Source organism: Haliotis rufescens, unplaced genomic scaffold (genome assembly GCF_023055435.1).
Source record: "Haliotis rufescens isolate VD_foot unplaced genomic scaffold, xgHalRufe1.0.p SCAF_20, whole genome shotgun sequence".
NCBI classification, from domain to species: Eukaryota; Metazoa; Mollusca; class Gastropoda; order Lepetellida; family Haliotidae; genus Haliotis; species Haliotis rufescens.
This window is the reverse complement of record NW_025963891.1, coordinates 5,703,758-5,722,195: the sequence shown is the minus strand read 5'-3', so window position 1 is coordinate 5,722,195 and position 18,438 is coordinate 5,703,758. Positions and strand designations below refer to the sequence as shown.

Genomic DNA, 18,438 nt, shown 5'->3' with positions numbered 1-18,438 from the left:
CATGTCATCGATCCCAATTGTGTTGATCGATGCTCATGATGTCAATCACTGGATTGTCTGGTCCAGGCTCGATTATTTACAGACCGCCGTCATATAGCTGGAATATTGCTGAGTGAGGGGTAAAACAACAAACCAACCAACCAATCTTCTTTCACGGCATTTTATGTAAGCGTCGTTGTGGAGCTTACAGGGGGTATTTGAAAAGACTTACGTACAGCAAGCCTAAACTATTCAATCATGTTCAATCACACAACTATAGACTGAATATCCATTGCTAATGTGGGCCCCGTTCCACAAGGCGATCGTAGCTCTACGTCTGCCGTAAGTCTATGCTAAAGTATGGGAGTTACGATAGCCTTAGCGCTACGATCTCTTTGTGGAAGGGGGGCCTGATTGAAGGGAAATTGAAGGGACATCTTAGAAGGTACGAGACATTGCTGTACTCTACTTTAGGTTTGGTAATGGTGTAGCCGTTAACGTCAGCTGCCGTGACGGTCATCATCCATTCAGCATGGATCAGGTCACGTGACATGGGGGTTGGGACTTTCCCGTCCACGATTTACAAGCAGTGGCAATGACGTACCCTGGACCACCCTGTATACGCGATTCATTGACGGCGCCTTTCCACATAATGTACATGTCGTGCCCTGGACCACCCTGTATACGCGATTCATTGACGGCGCCTTTCCACATAATGTACATGTCGTGCCCTGGACCACCCTGTATACGCGATTCATTGACGGCGCCTTTCCTCATAATGTACATGACGTGCTCTGGACCACCCTGTATACGCGATTCATTGACGGCGCCTTTCCACATAATGTACATGTCGTGCCCTGGACCACCCTGTATACGCGATTCATTGACGGCGCCTTTCCACATAATGTACATGTCGTGCCCTGGACCACCCTGTATACGCGATTCATTGACGGCGCCTTTCAACATAATGTACATGTCGTGCCCTGGACCACCCTGTATACGCGATTCATTGACGGCGCCTTTCCACATAATGTACATGTCGTGCCCTGGACCACCCTGTATACGCGATTCATTGACGGCGCCTTTCCACATAATGTACATGTCGTGCCCTGGACCACCCTGTATACGCGATTCATTGACGGCGCCTTTCCACATAATGTACATGTCGTGCCCTGGACCACCCTGTATACGCGATTCATTGACGGCGCCTTTCCTCATAATGTACATGTCGTGCCCTGGACCACCCTGTATACGCGATTCATTGACGGCGCCTTTCCACATAATGTACATGTCGTGCCCTGGACCACCCTGTATACGCGATTCATTGACGGCGCCTTTCCACATAATGTACATGTCGTGCCCTGGACCACCCTGTATACGCGATTCATTGACGGCGCCTTTCCTCATAATGTACATGTCGTGCCCTGGACCACCCTGTATACGCGATTCATTGACGGCGCCTTTCCACATAATGTACATGTCGTGCCCTGGACCACCCTGTATACGCGATTCATTGACGGGGCCTTTCCACATAATGTACATGTCGTGCCCTGGACCACCCTGTATACGCGATTCATTGACGGCGCCTTTCCACATAATGTACATGTCGTGCCCTGGACCACCCTGTATACGCGATTCATTGACGGCGCCTTTCCACATAATGTACATGTCGTGCCCTGGACCACCCTGTATACGCGATTCATTGACGGCGCCTTTCCTCATAATGTACATGTCGTGCCCTGGACCACCCTGTATACGCGATTCATTGACGGCGCCTTTCCACATAATGTACATGTCGTGCCCTGGACCACCCTGTATACGCGATTCATTGACGGCGCCTTTCCACATAATGTACATGTCGTGCCCTGGACCACCCTGTATACGCGATTCATTGACGGCGCCTTTCCTCATAATGTACATGTCGTGCCCTGGACCACCCTGTATACGCGATTCATTGACGGCGCCTTTCCACATAATGTACATGTCGTGCCCTGGACCACCCTGTATACGCGATTCATTGACGGCGCCTTTCCACATAATGTACATGTCGTGCCCTGGACCACCCTGTATACGCGATTCATTGACGGCGCCTTTCCACATAATGTACATGTCGTGCCCTGGACCACCCTGTATACGCGATTCATTGACGGCGCCTTTCCTCATAATGTACATGTCGTGCCCTGGACCACCCTGTATACGCGATTCATTGACGGCGCCTTTCCACATAATGTACATGTCGTGCCCTGGACCACCCTGTATACGCGATTCATTGACGGCGCCTTTCCACATAATGTACATGTCGTGCCCTGGACCACCCTGTATACGCGATTCATTGACGGCGCCTTTCCTCATAATGTACATGTCGTGCCCTGGACCACCCTGTATACGCGATTCATTGACGGCGCCTTTCCACATAATGTACATGACGTACCCTGGACCACCCTGTATACGCGATTCATTGACGGCGCCTTTCCACATAATGTACATGTCGTGCCCTGGACCACCCTGTATACGCGATTCATTGACGGCGCCTTTCCACATAATGTACATGTCGTGCCCTGGACCACCCTGTATACGCGATTCATTGACGGCGCCTTTCCACATAATGTACATGTCGTGCCCTGGACCACCCTGTATACGCGATTCATTGACGGCGCCTTTCCACATAATGTACATGTCGTGCCCTGGACCACCCTGTATACGCGATTCATTGACGGCGCCTTTCCACATAATGTACATGTCGTGCCCTGGACCACCCTGTATACGCGATTCATTGACGGCGCCTTTCCACATAATGTACATGTCGTGCCCTGGACCACCCTGTATACGCGATTCATTGACGGCGCCTTTCCACATAATGTACATGTCGTGCCCTGGACCACCCTGTATACGCGATTCATAGACGGCGCCTTTCCACATAATGTACATGTCGTGCCCTGGACCACCCTGTATACGCGATTCATTGACGGCGCCTTTCCACATAACGTACATGTCGTGCCCTGGACCACCCTGTATACGCGATTCATTGACGGCGCCTTTCCACATAATGTACATGACGTGCTCTGGACCACCCTGTATACGCGATTCATTGACGGCGCCTTTCCACATAATGTACATGTCGTGCCCTGGACCACCCTGTATACGCGATTCATTGACGGCGCCTTTCCTCATAATGTACATGTCGTGCCCTGGACCACCCTGTATACGCGATTCATTGACGGCGCCTTTCCACATAATGTACATGACGTACCCTGGACCACCCTGTATACGCGATTCATTGACGGCGCCTTTCCACATAATGTACATGTCGTGCCCTGGACCACCCTGTATACGCGATTCATTGACGGCGCCTTTCCACATAATGTACATGTCGTGCCCTGGACCACCCTGTATACGCGATTCATTGACGGCGCCTTTCAACATAATGTACATGACGTACCCTGGACCACCCTGTATACGCGATTCATTGACGGCGCCTTTCCACATAATGTACATGTCGTGCCCTGGACCACCCTGTATACGCGATTCATTGACGGCGCCTTTCCACATAATGTACATGTCGTGCCCTGGACCACCCTGTATACGCGATTCATTGACGGCGCCTTTCCACATAATGTACATGTCGTGCCCTGGACCACCCTGTATACGCGATTCATTGACGGCGCCTTTCCACATAATGTACATGACGTGCCCTGGACCACCCTGTATACGCGATTCATTGACGGCGCCTTTCCACATAATGTACATGTCGTGCCCTGGACCACCCTGTATACGCGATTCATTGACGGCGCCTTTCCACATAATGTACATGTCGTGCCCTGGACCACCCTGTATACGCGATTCATTGACGGCGCCTTTCCACATAATGTACATGTCGTGCCCTAGACCACCCTGTATACGCGATTCATTGACGGCGCCTTTCCACATAATGTACATGTCGTGCCCTGGACCACCCTGTATACGCGATTCATTGACGGCGCCTTTCCACATAATGTACATGTCGTGCCCTGGACCACCCTGTATACGCGATTCATTGACGGCGCCTTTCCACATAATGTACATGTCGTGCCCTGGACCACCCTGTATACGCGATTCATTGACGGCGCCTTTCCACATAATGTACATGACGTACCCTGGACCACCCTGTATACGCGATTCATTGACGGCGCCTTTCCACATAATGTACATGTCGTGTTTTCTTTTAAATGAAGAGGAACCACGTCAGCCCAGGGGACTGGAGTCTCTTCTTAAACAGTATATAGGGTTAAAGTTTCACCACATTTGCAGCTAACACTTCTATAACAGTATATAGGGTTAAAGTTTCACCACATTTGCAGCTAACACTTCTTAAACAGTATATAGGGTTAAAGTCTCACCACATACGCAGCTAACACTTCTATAACAGTATATAAAGTCTCATTTTTGTGGAAACCTCGGTGGCTGAGTTGGTTAGATCGCTGACTTCGCGTGCTGGCGATCAGGTGCATCACTGTGGGACCTTCACAGTCAATGCTTCTATAACAGTATATAGGGTTAAAGTTCCATCACCTTCATAGCCAACACTTCCATAACAGTATATAAGGCTAAAGAGCTATCACCGTCATTGAAAACACATCTATGATAGTATATAGGGCTAAAGATCTATCACTTTCATAGAAAACTCTTCTATGATAGTATATAGGGCTAAAGATCTATCACCTTCATAGAAAACTCTTCTATGATAGTATATAGGGCTAAAGAGCTTTCACCTGCATAGAAAACTCTTCTATGATAGTATATAGGGCTAAAGAGCTTTCACCTTCATAGAAAACTCTTCTATGATAGTATATAGGGCTAAAGAGCTTTCACCTTCATAGAAAACTCTTCTATGATAGTATATAGGGCTAAAGAGCTTTCACCTTCATAGAAAACTCTTCTATGATAGTATATAGGGCTAAAGAGCTTTCACCTTCATAGAAAACTCTTCTATGATAGTATATAGGGCTAAAGAGCTTTCACCTTCATAGAAAACTCTTCTATGATAGTATATAGGGCTAAAGAGCTTTCACCTTCATAGAAAACACTTCTGTAACAGTATATAGGGCTAAAGATCTATCACCTTCATAGAAAACACTTCTGTAACAGTATATATATGACAGGGTATATGCCCATAGGGTTACCCATCGCCTATATTGTCTAACGCTTTGATAACCACGTGACAGTTGTCATTCACGGCCCATGCTAATACAGATGTCTGTGTTCAACGGAGAAGATTGAATATTATTCACATGAACATATGTCCGCATTTATGAATACCAAACAGCTGACATCAGACCCATTCTATTAAAACATGAAACACGAGATGGCACCAGCTGGTGGTGCCATTGAAGCGGCAAGAGAACGCTTTCCCTCGGAATAATGTTTTAAAGATAGACAGATATAAAAACTAATGATAATACTGCTAACAAACTGTTTATAAAGTGAACCTTAAACCTTTAAGGCCCAGCATCAAAGTATGTTTCAATACATAACTGTCTGATAGATAGGGTCTGTGGTTTTATGAGTATAAACAATTGTTCTATATGACCTAACTGTCTCGTAGATAGGGTCTGTGGTTTTATGAGTATAAATGATTGTTCTATATGACATAACTGTCTCGTAGATAGGGTCTGTGGTTTTATGAGTATAAACAACTATTCTATATGACACAACTGTCTCGTAGATAGGGTCTGTGGTTTTATGAGTATAAACAATTGTTCTATATGACATTACTGTCTCGTAGATAGGGTCTGTGGTTTTATGAGTATAAACGCTTGTTCTATATGACATAACTGTCTCGTAGATAGGGTCTGTGGTTTTATGAGTATAAACAACTATTCTATATGACACAACTGTCTCGTAGATAGGCTCTGTGGTTTAATGTGTATAAACGATTGTTCTATATGACATAACTGTCTGATAGATAGGCTCTGTGGTTTTATGAGTATAAACAACTATTCTACATGACACAACTGTCTCGTAGATAGGCTCTGTGGTTTTATGAGTATAAACACCTGTTCTATATGACATAACTGTCTGATAGATAGGCTCTGTGGTTTAATGAGTATAAAAAACTATTCTATATGACACAACTGTCTCGTAGATAGGGTCTGTGGTTTTATGAGTATAAACAATTGTTCTATATGACATAACTGTCTCGTAGATAGGGTCTGTGGTTTTATGAGTATAAACAATTGTTCTATATGACATAACTGTCTCGTAGATAGGGTCTGTGGTTTTATGAGTATAAACGATTGTTCTATATGACATAACTGTCTGATAGATAAGCTCTGTGGTTTTATGAGTATAAACAACTATTCTATATGACACAACTGTCTCGTAGATAGGCTCTGTGGTTTAATGTGTATAAACGATTGTTCTATATGACATAACTGTCTGATAGATAGGGTCTGTGGTTTTATGAGTATAAACAACTATTCTATATGACACAACTGTCTCGTAGATAGGGTCTGTGGTTTTATGAGTATAAACGCTTGTTCTATATGACCTAACTGTCTCGTAGATAGGGTCTGTGGTTTTATGAGTATAAACGATTGTTCTATATGACATAACTGTCTCGTAGATAGGGTCTGTGGTTTTATGAGTATAAACAACTATTCTATATGACACACCTGTCTCATAGATAGGGTCTGTGGTTTTATGAGTATAAAAACTGTTTTATATGACAAAACTGTCTCATAAATAGGGTCTGTGGTTTTATGAGTATAAATAATTGTTCTATATGACGCAGTTGACTCATAGATAGGGTCAGTGGTTTTATGAGTAAAAACAACTGTTCTATATGACACAACTGTCTCATAGATAGGGTCTGTGGTTTAATGAGTATAAACAATTGTTCTATATGACACAGTTGACTCATAGATAGGGTCTGTGGTTTAATGAGAATAAACAATTGTTCTATATGACACAGTTGACTCATAGATAGGGTCAGTGGTTTTATGAGTATAAACACCTGTTCTATATGACACAACTGTCTCATAGATAGGGTCTGTGGTTTTATGAGTATAAACAACTGTTCTATATGACACAACTGTCTCATAGATAGGGTCTGTGGTTGTATGAGTATAAACACCTGTTCTATATGACACAACTGTCTCATAGATAGGGTCTGTGGTTTAATGAGTATAAACAATTGTTCTATATGACACAGCTGACTCACAGATAGGGTATGTGGTTTTATGAGTATAAACAACTGTTCTATATGACACAACTGTCGCATAGATAGGGTCTGTGGTTTAATGAGTATAAACAATTGTTCTATATGACACATCTGACTCACAGATAGGGTCTGTGGTTTTATGAGTATAAACAACTGTTCTATATGACACAACTGTCTCATAGATAGGGTCTGTGGTTTTATGAGTATAAACAATTGTTCTATATGACACAACTGTCTCATAGATAGGGTCTGTGGTTTAATGAGTATAAACAATTGTTCTAAATGACACAGTTGACTCACAGATAGGGTCTGTGGTTTAATGAGGATAAAGAATTGTTTTATATGACACAGCTGACTCACAGATAGGGTCTGTGGTTTAATGAGTATAAACAATCGTACTATATGACACCACTATATTAAAAAAGGGTCTATGCTATATATTGTTGGGAAAACAAGCAAGTGTCTGCAACGAAAATTACATTGTTGCAATGTGTTTTATTTTTTTAAAAATAACTTGGCTTTTAGTTTTAATAAAAAAATATCTGGTTTTGCAGTTGTAGCATTGCAGACATTGCAGACTTTGCAGACATTGCAGACTTTGCAGACTTTGCAGACATTGCAGACATTGCAGACAATGCAGACTTTGCAGACTTTGCAGACATTGCAGACATTGCAGACATTAAAGACTTTGCAGACATTGCAGACATTGCAGACATTGCAGACTTTGCAGACATTGCAGACATTGTAGACAATGCAGACTTTGCAGACTTTGCAGACACTGCAGACATTGCAGACATAGAAGACTTTGCAGACATTGCAGACATTGCAGACATTGCAGACTTTGCAGACATGTAGAGTACAAATCAAAATTCCCTATTTTGACTTGTACTTTACGTTCCTGTGTTTCTTCAGGTAAACAGTTGTTATCACTGCATGTGTTTGTTACGGTTGCCACCTGTGGGGCAGGATACGCCCACCTATTCGCGAACACCTGGTATTATCAGTATTTGGGAGTGAATCATAAACACATGTTTTTCGGAATGGATAAGGGAGATTTCTTATGGTTAGGGAAAAGGTTTTGTTGCGCCTTTTCCACCATATGAGGACTGATTTGTTTAATAAAAGGACTTTGCTTATATGTTATTTTGCAAAGGAAATCGTGTAGTACAGTTCATATCGACATCCGTAACAAGACACCTATGTTATATCAGCGTTAAGAATGGCGTAGTTTGATATGGCCATAACAACGACGATCAATGACAATGTTTGCACAGGGGTACCAACACAAACATCACGTAGCTACACACATGTACTGTCCTGCAATGTGTTTTAACAGCTTGCATCTGTCAAACAGACAACTGCACAAACTTTGCATAATGTGTATGGATTTAGACCATGTAAGATTGTTTGTTTGTTGTTTGCGCCGCGCTATATATTCCAGCTAAATGACGCAGGTCTGTAAATAATTGAGTCTTGACCAGACAATCCAGTGACTGACATCATGAGCATCGATCCACACAATTTGGATACGATGACATGCATCAACCAAGACAGCGGGTCTGAACACCCGTTAGCATCGTCACCTTTTACGGCAAACATGGACTGCTGAAGACCTATTCTACCCCGGATAGTCGAGCCAAACTCCATAATTTCAGCCTAGTTCGTCAAGGGTGGAAACTGGACTTTCACAGTCAGTTACCTCCCTTGCCTCGGGAAGACGATGCTCATGATATTAATCACTGGATTGTCTGGTCCAGACCCAAATATTTCCAGACCACCGTCATATAGCTTGAATATTTCTGAGTGCGGCGTTAAACAACAAACAAAGAAATCAAAGCGTCGTGAAACCAAACTCACTCGATTCCTTCCTCCCCTGCTCCCTCCCTCACTCACTCACTCACTCACTCACTCACTTAAATGATTCAGTTATGATTTTCTGTCGTCTGCTTCAGCGGCACAGTGCACCTTCCCCCCTGAACTCCGGGGCGTCTGGAAGACGAGCAGTCTGTCGACCTTGACCTTCACCAACACCACAGTGACGCCACTGCTGTCTTCTGACAAGACGATGTCCTGTTTCCTTCACAGCGCGACTAAATATGTCGTCAGGTGAGACACCTCGTGCAGTAAGGTATAAACTGTATTGGATTTGGGTTGCTGTTATCAAGTGGTCACAAAAGTTGCAACTGTACTATTTGGTGGCACGGCGGTTACTGTCTTCACTTACCTCACACGACATGGTCGAATCCCAACATGTTGTTGATAGGTGGTGTGAACGATTTATTGCTGATAGTCAGCTAGATATACACATGTAGGAAGCTTACTAGATGTACACATGTGGTGAGTTGGCTAGTTATACACATGTAGGGAGTTGGCTAGTTATACACATGTAGGAAGTTGGCTATAGATACACATGTGGTGAGTTGGCTAGTTATACACATATGGTGAGTTGGCTAGTTATACACATGTAGGGAGTTGGCTAGTTATACACATGTTGGGAGTTGGCTAGTTATACACATGTGGTGAGTTGGCTATAGATACACATATGGTGAGTTGGCTAGTTATACACATGTAGGGAGTTGGCTAGTTATACACATATGGTGAGTTGGCTATAGATACACATATGGTGAGTTGGCTAGTTATACACATATGGTGAGTTGGCTAGTTATACACATGTAGGGAGTTGGCAAGTTATACACATGTAGGGAGTTGGCAAGTTATACACATGTGGTGAGTTGGCTAGTTATACACATGTAGGGAGTTGGCTAGTTATACACATGTGGTGAGTTGGCAAGTTATACACATGTAGGGAGTTGGCTAGTTATACACATGTAGGGAGTTGGCTAGTTATACACATGTAGGGAGTTGGCAAGTTATACACATGTAGGGAGTTGGCTAGTTATACACATGTAGGGAGTTGGCTAGTTATACACATGTAGGGAGTTGGCAAGTTATACACATGTAGGGAGTTGGCTAGTTATACACATGTAGGGAGTTGGCTAGTTATACACATGTGGTGAGTTGGCTAGTTATACACATATGGTGAGTTGGCTAGTTATACACATGTAGGGAGTTGGCTAGTTATACACATGTGGTGAGTTGGCTAGTTATACACATGTAGGGAGTTGGCTAGATATATACATGTAGGGAGTTGGCAAGTTATACACATGTAGGGAGTTGGCTAGTTATACACATGTAGGGAGTTGGCTAGTTATACACATGTAGGGAGTTTGCTAGTTATACACATGTGGTGAGTTGGCTAGTTATACACATGTAGGGAGTTGGCTAGTTATACACATGTAGGGAGTTGGCTAGTTATACACATGTAGGGAGTTTGCTAGTTATACACATGTGGTGAGTTGGCTAGTTATACACATGTGGTGAGTTGGCTAGTTATACACATGTAGGGAGTTGGCTAGTTATACACATGTAGGGAGTTGGCTATAGATACACATATGGTGAGTTGGCTAGTTATACACATATGGTGAGTTGGCTAGTTATACACATGTAGGGAGTTGGCTAGTTATACACATGTAGGGAGTTGGCTAGTTATACACATGTAGGGAGTTTGCTAGTTATACACATGTGGTGAGTTGGCTAGTTATACACATGTAGGGAGTTGGCTAGTTATACACATGTAGGGAGTTGGCTAGTTATACACATGTAGGGAGTTTGCTAGTTATACACATGTGGTGAGTTGGCTAGTTATACACATGTGGTGAGTTGGCTAGTTATACACATGTAGGGAGTTGGCTAGTTATACACATGTAGGGAGTTGGCAAGTTATACACATGTAGGGAGTTGGCAAGTTATACACATGTAGGGAGTTGGCTAGTTATACACATGTAGGGAGTTGGCTAGTTATACACATGTAGGGAGTTTGCTAGTTATACACATGTGGTGAGTTGGCTAGTTATACACATGTAGGGAGTTGGCTAGTTATACACATGTAGGGAGTTGGCTAGTTATACACATGTAGGGAGTTGGCTAGTTATACACATGTAGGGAGTTGGCTAGTTATACACATGTAGGGAGTTTGCTAGTTATACACATGTGGTGAGTTGGCTAGTTATACACATATGGTGAGTTGGCTATAGATACACATGTAGGGAGTTGGCTAGTTATACACATGTAGGGAGTTGGCTAGTTATACACATGTAGGGAGTTTGCTAGTTATACACATGTAGGGAGTTGGCTAGTTATACACATATGGTGAGTTGGCTAGTTATACACATGTAGGGAGTTGGCTAGTTATACACATGTGGTGAGTTGGCTAGTTATACACATATGGTGAGTTGGCTAGTTATACACATGTAGGGAGTTGGCTATAGATACACATATGGTGAGTTGGCTATTTGTACACATGTGGTGAGTTGGCTAGTTATACACATGTAGGGAGTTGGCTAGTTATACACATGTAGGGAGTTGGCAAGTTATACACATGTAGGGAGTTGGCTAGTTATACACATGTAGGGAGTTTGCTAGTTATACACATGTGGTGAGTTGGCTAGTTATACACATATGGTGAGTTGGCTATAGATACACATGTAGGGAGTTGGCTAGTTATACACATGTAGGGAGTTTGCTAGTTATACACATGTAGGGAGTTGGCTATAGATACACATATGGTGAGTTGGCTAGTTATACACATGTAGGGAGTTGGCTAGTTATACACATGTAGGGAGTTTGCTAGTTATACACATGTAGGGAGTTGGCTAGTTATACACATATGGTGAGTTGGCTAGTTATACACATGTAGGGAGTTGGCTAGTTATACACATGTGGTGAGTTGGCTAGTTATACACATATGGTGAGTTGGCTAGTTATACACATGTAGGGAGTTGGCTATAGATACACATATGGTGAGTTGGCTATTTGTACACATGTGGTGAGTTGGCTAGTTATACACATGTAGGGAGTTGGCTATAGATACACATATGGTGAGTTGGCTAGTTATACACATGTAGGGAGTTGGCAAGTTATACACATGTAGGGAGTTGGCTAGTTATACACATGTAGGGAGTTGGCTAGTTATACACATGTAGGGAGTTGGCAAGTTATACACATGTAGGGAGTTGGCTAGTTATACACATATGGTGAGTTGGCTATAGATACACATATGGTGAGTTGGCTAGTTATACACATGTAGGGAGTTGGCAAGTTATACACATGTAGGGAGTTGGCTAGTTATACACATGTAGGGAGTTTGCTAGTTATACACATGTGGTGAGTTGGCTAGTTATACACATATGGTGAGTTGGCTATAGATACACATATGGTGAGTTGGCTATAGATACACATGTAGGGAGTTGGCTAGTTATACACATGTAGGGAGTTGGCTATAGATACACATATGGTGAGTTGGCTATAGATACACATGTAGGGAGTTGGCTAGTTATACACATGTAGGGAGTTGGCTATAGATACACATATGGTGAGTTGGCTATAGATACACATGTAGGGAGTTGGCTAGTTATACACATATGGTGAGTTGGCTATAGATACACATATGGTGAGTTGGCTATAGATACACATGTAGGGAGTTGGCTAGTTATACACATGTAGGGAGTTGGCTATAGATACACATATGGTGAGTTGGCTATAGATACACATGTAGGGAGTTGGCTAGTTATACACATATGGTGAGTTGGCTATAGATACACATATGGTGAGTTGGCTAGTTATACACATGTAGGGAGTTGGCAAGTTATACACATGTAGGGAGTTGGCTAGTTATACACATGTAGGGAGTTTGCTAGTTATACACATGTGGTGAGTTGGCTAGTTATACACATATGGTGAGTTGGCTATAGATACACATATGGTGAGTTGGCTATAGATACACATGTAGGGAGTTGGCTAGTTATACACATGTAGGGAGTTGGCTATAGATACACATATGGTGAGTTGGCTATAGATACACATGTAGGGAGTTGGCTAGTTATACACATGTAGGGAGTTGGCTATAGATACACATATGGTGAGTTGGCTATAGATACACATGTAGTGAGTTGGCTAGATGTACACATGTAGGGAGTTGGCTAGTTATACACATGTGGTGAGTTGGCTATAGATACACATATGGTGAGTTGGCTATAGATACACATGTAGGGAGTTGGCTAGTTATACACATGTGGTGAGTTGGCTATAGATACACATATGGTGAGTTGGCTATAGATACACATGTAGGGAGTTGGCTAGTTATACACATGTAGGGAGTTGGCTATAGATACACATATGGTGAGTTGGCTATAGATACACATGTAGGGAGTTGGCTAGTTATACACATGTAGGGAGTTGGCTATAGATACACATATGGTGAGTTGGCTATAGATACACATGTAGTGAGTTGGCTAGTTATACACATGTAGGGAGTTTGCTAGTTATACACATGTGGTGAGTTGGCTAGTTATACACATATGGTGAGTTGGCTATAGATACACATGTAGGGAGTTGGCTAGTTATACACATGTAGGGAGTTGGCTAGTTATACACATGTAGGGAGTTGGCTAGTTATACACATATGGTGAGTTGGCTAGTTATACACATGTAGGGAGTTGGCAAGTTATACACATGTAGGGAGTTGGCTAGTTATACACATGTAGGGAGTTTGCTAGTTATACACATGTGGTGAGTTGGCTAGTTATACACATATGGTGAGTTGGCTATAGATACACATATGGTGAGTTGGCTATAGATACACATGTAGGGAGTTGGCTAGTTATACACATGTAGGGAGTTGGCTATAGATACACATATGGTGAGTTGGCTATAGATACACATGTAGGGAGTTGGCTAGTTATACACATGTAGGGAGTTGGCTATAGATACACATATGGTGAGTTGGCTATAGATACACATGTAGTGAGTTGGCTAGATGTACACATGTAGGGAGTTGGCTAGTTATACACATGTGGTGAGTTGGCTATAGATACACATATGGTGAGTTGGCTATAGATACACATGTAGGGAGTTGGCTAGTTATACACATGTAGGGAGTTGGCTATAGATACACATATGGTGAGTTGGCTATAGATACACATGTAGGGAGTTGGCTAGTTATACACATGTAGGGAGTTGGCTATAGATACACATATGGTGAGTTGGCTATAGATACACATGTAGTGAGTTGGCTAGATGTACACATGTAGGGAGTTGGCTAGTTATACACATGTGGTGAGTTGGCTATAGATACACATATGGTGAGTTGGCTATAGATACACATGTAGGGAGTTGGCTAGTTATACACATGTAGGGAGTTGGCTATAGATACACATATGGTGAGTTGGCTATAGATACACATGTAGGGAGTTGGCTAGTTATACACATGTAGGGAGTTGGCTATAGATACACATATGGTGAGTTGGCTATAGATACACATGTAGTGAGTTGGCTAGTTATACACATGTAGGGAGTTTGCTAGTTATACACATGTGGTGAGTTGGCTAGTTATACACATGTAGGGAGTTGGCTAGATATATACATGTAGGGAGTTGGCTAGTTATACACATGTAGGGAGTTTGCTAGTTATACACATGTGGTGAGTTGGCTAGTTATACACATATGGTGAGTTGGCTATAGATACACATGTAGGGAGTTGGCTAGTTATACACATGTAGGGAGTTGGCTAGTTATACACATATGGTGAGTTGGCTATAGATACACATATGGTGAGTTGGCTAGTTATACACATGTAGGGAGTTGGCAAGTTATACACATGTAGGGAGTTGGCTAGTTATACACATGTAGGGAGTTGGCTAGTTATACACATGTAGGGAGTTTGCTAGTTATACACATGTGGTGAGTTGGCTAGTTATACACATATGGTGAGTTGGCTATAGATACACATGTAGGGAGTTGGCTAGTTATACACATGTAGGGAGTTTGCTAGTTATACACATGTGGTGAGTTGGCTAGTTATACACATGTAGGGAGTTGGCTAGATATATACATGTAGTGAGTTGGCTAGTTATACACATGTAGGGAGTTTGCTAGTTATACACATGTGGTGAGTTGGCTAGTTATACACATATGGTGAGTTGGCTATAGATACACATGTAGGGAGTTGGCTAGTTATACACATGTAGGGAGTTGGCTAGTTATACACATATGGTGAGTTGGCTATAGATACACATATGGTGAGTTGGCTAGTTATACACATGTAGGGAGTTGGCAAGTTATACACATGTAGGGAGTTGGCTAGTTATACACATGTAGGGAGTTGGCTAGTTATACACATGTAGGGAGTTTGCTAGTTATACACATGTGGTGAGTTGGCTAGTTATACACATATGGTGAGTTGGCTATAGATACACATGTAGGGAGTTGGCTAGTTATACACATGTAGGGAGTTTGCTAGTTATACACATGTGGTGAGTTGGCTAGTTATACACATATGGTGAGTTGGCTATAGATACACATATGGTGAGTTGGCTAGTTATACACATATGGTGAGTTGGCTAGTTATACACATGTAGGGAGTTGGCTATAGATACACATATGGTGAGTTGGCTAGTTATACACATGTAGGGAGTTGGCTATAGATACACATATGGTGAGTTGGCTAGTTATACACATGTAGGGAGTTGGCAAGTTATACACATGTAGGGAGTTGGCTAGTTATACACATGTAGGGAGTTGGCTAGTTATACACATGTAGGGAGTTGGCAAGTTATACACATGTAGGGAGTTGGCTAGTTATACACATATGGTGAGTTGGCTATAGATACACATATGGTGAGTTGGCTAGTTATACACATATGGTGAGTTGGCTATAGATACACATATGGTGAGTTGGCTAGTTATACACATATGGTGAGTTGGCTATAGATACACATATGGTGAGTTGGCTAGATATACACATGTGGTGAGTTGGCTAGTTATACACATATGGTGAGTTGGCTAGTTATACACATGTAGGGAGTTGGCTATAGATACACATATGGTGAGTTGGCTAGTTATACACATGTAGGGAGTTGGCTAGTTATACACATGTGGTGAGTTGGCTAGATAAACACATGTAGGGAGTTGGCTAGATATATACATGTAGGGAGTTGGCTAGATAAACACATTTAGGGAGTTGGCTTGATATACACATTTAGGGAGTTGGCTAGATAAACACATTTAGGGAGTTGGCTAGATATACACATGTAGGGAGTTAGCTAGATATACACATGTAGGTAGTTGCTAGATGTACACATGTAGTGAGTTGGCTAGATGTACACATGTGGTGAGTTGGCTAGATGTACACATGTGGTGAGTCAGCTAGATGTACACATGTAGGGAGTTGGCTAGATATACACGTGTAGGTAGTTGCTAGATTTACACAGGTGGTGAGTTGGCTAGATGTACACATGTGGTGAGTCAGCTAGATGTACACATGTGGTGAGTCAGCTAGATGTACACATGTGGTGAGTTGGCTAGATGTACACATGTAGGGAGTTGCTAGATGTTGACGTTTAGGTAGTTGCTAGATGTGCACGTGAAGGGAGTTGGCTAGATATACACATTTAGGGAGTTGGCTAGATAAACACATGTAGGGAGTTGGCTAGATATACACATGTAGGGAGTTAGCTAGATATACACGTGTAGGTATTTGCTAGATGTACACATGTGGTGAGTTGGCTAGATGTACACATGTGGTGAGTCAGCTAGATGTACACATGTGGTGAGTCAGCTAGATGTACACATGTGGTGAGTTGGCTAGATGTACAAATGTAGGGAGTTGCTATATGTTGACGTTTAGGTAGTTGCTAGATGTGCACGTGAAGGGAGTTGGTTAGATATGCACGTGTAGGGAGTTCCTATATTACATGTGTGGGGAGTTGGCTAGATGTACATTTGTAGGGAGTCGGTTAGACATGCACGTGTAGGGAGTTGCTAGATATATACGTGAAGGTAGTTGGCTAGATGTACACTTGTAGGGAGTTGGCTAGATGAACACGCGTAGATTTGGCTAGATATGCACGTGTTGGGAGTTGGCTAGGTGTACACATGTGCGGGAGAGGCACATATACTCCGTCGTGTAATATGTTTATTTGTTGGGCGTACCAACACACGAGATATCTGTGTATCCAGATTATCCACTGAACGAAATCTATAACTTCCATAACGCCAGTATTTCTCCAGCTGTCAGCACTCGGTGTCGGTCGGCCTTGATGTGTGGCTAGATGCGTCCCCATGGTCAGACAGAAGGGTCTCAATGGGACTTTGACGAAGGTCGATGTGAAACAAGAGTGGCACTTGTTTGTGTAGCATCGGGTGGCCTTGTTCGAGTACAATAACACCACGCAGAAACTGACTAAAACATAGCATCCCTGAAACGCCAATCTTCATTTATTGGGCAATTGAAGAAGATGAAACAAAGTTGTGGGTGGTGCAAAATGTGCATAAAATATGTAGATACATAACGCAACCGTTCATCACATATGTACATACTCCAAGCGAACTTACATCAAATATATGAATGCTCCAAGCATACGTCTATCAAGTATATCAATATATCAAGCAAACGTCCATCAAATATATAAAATATATGATAAATACGTTTATCAAATACATACATCAAGCAAACGTCTATCAAATATATATATTTGTATATGTATATATTATATATATATATATATATTTGTGTGTGTGTGTGTGTGTGTGTGTGTATATATATATATATATATATATATATAAATGACTCATACGTGTATCAAATATACGAATACACCAAGCAAACTTATAAATAAATACATCAAGCATACGTCCATAAAATACATGAATACATCAAACATACGTCTATCAAATATATAAATACATCAAACATCCATCCATCAAATATATAATTATATCCAACATACGTCCATCAAATATAACAATACATGACACATACGGCCATCAAATATATAAATGCATCAAGAATACATCCTTCAACACGGCTGATTACTGGTTTTGAAACTTGTTTGCTGGGGTAAAACGATATACATAGACATAGCTAGCTGGTTTTAGCAAAAGGGGAAAACAGTTCTGAACTAGATAATTATAGCGATGTGTTGTTAGTTGGGATAAATAACATGTATAGAAAACGTAGTTTGTATGTAATATTAATGCATTGTATTTGAGGGTAAAGTTATATATAGCTCAGCTATAGCTACGTGATAATAATATTGTACTGTATTTGGTGGTGAACTAACACATGACACAGTTACAGCCTTATGGTTAGAAAAGAGTTCTGCGGCTGTAGAAGTCGACATGAAGATTAATGGGCGATTATATCC

General features: G+C 42.1%; 1 protein-coding gene across 4 annotated transcripts in view; it reads left to right on the top strand.

Moving 5' to 3' along the window:
- The window catches only part of LOC124150378, a 57,377-nt gene that overhangs the window by 14,847 nt on the left and 24,092 nt on the right, over window positions 1-18,438 (top strand). For all 4 annotated transcript variants that reach the window (XM_048400772.1, XM_048400775.1, XM_048400774.1 and 1 more), the window contains exon 2: window positions 9,130-9,283. In XM_048400772.1, coding sequence (XP_048256729.1) covers window positions 9,130-9,283 — 154 coding nt within the window. The remainder of the gene's footprint in view (window positions 1-9,129; window positions 9,284-18,438) is intronic.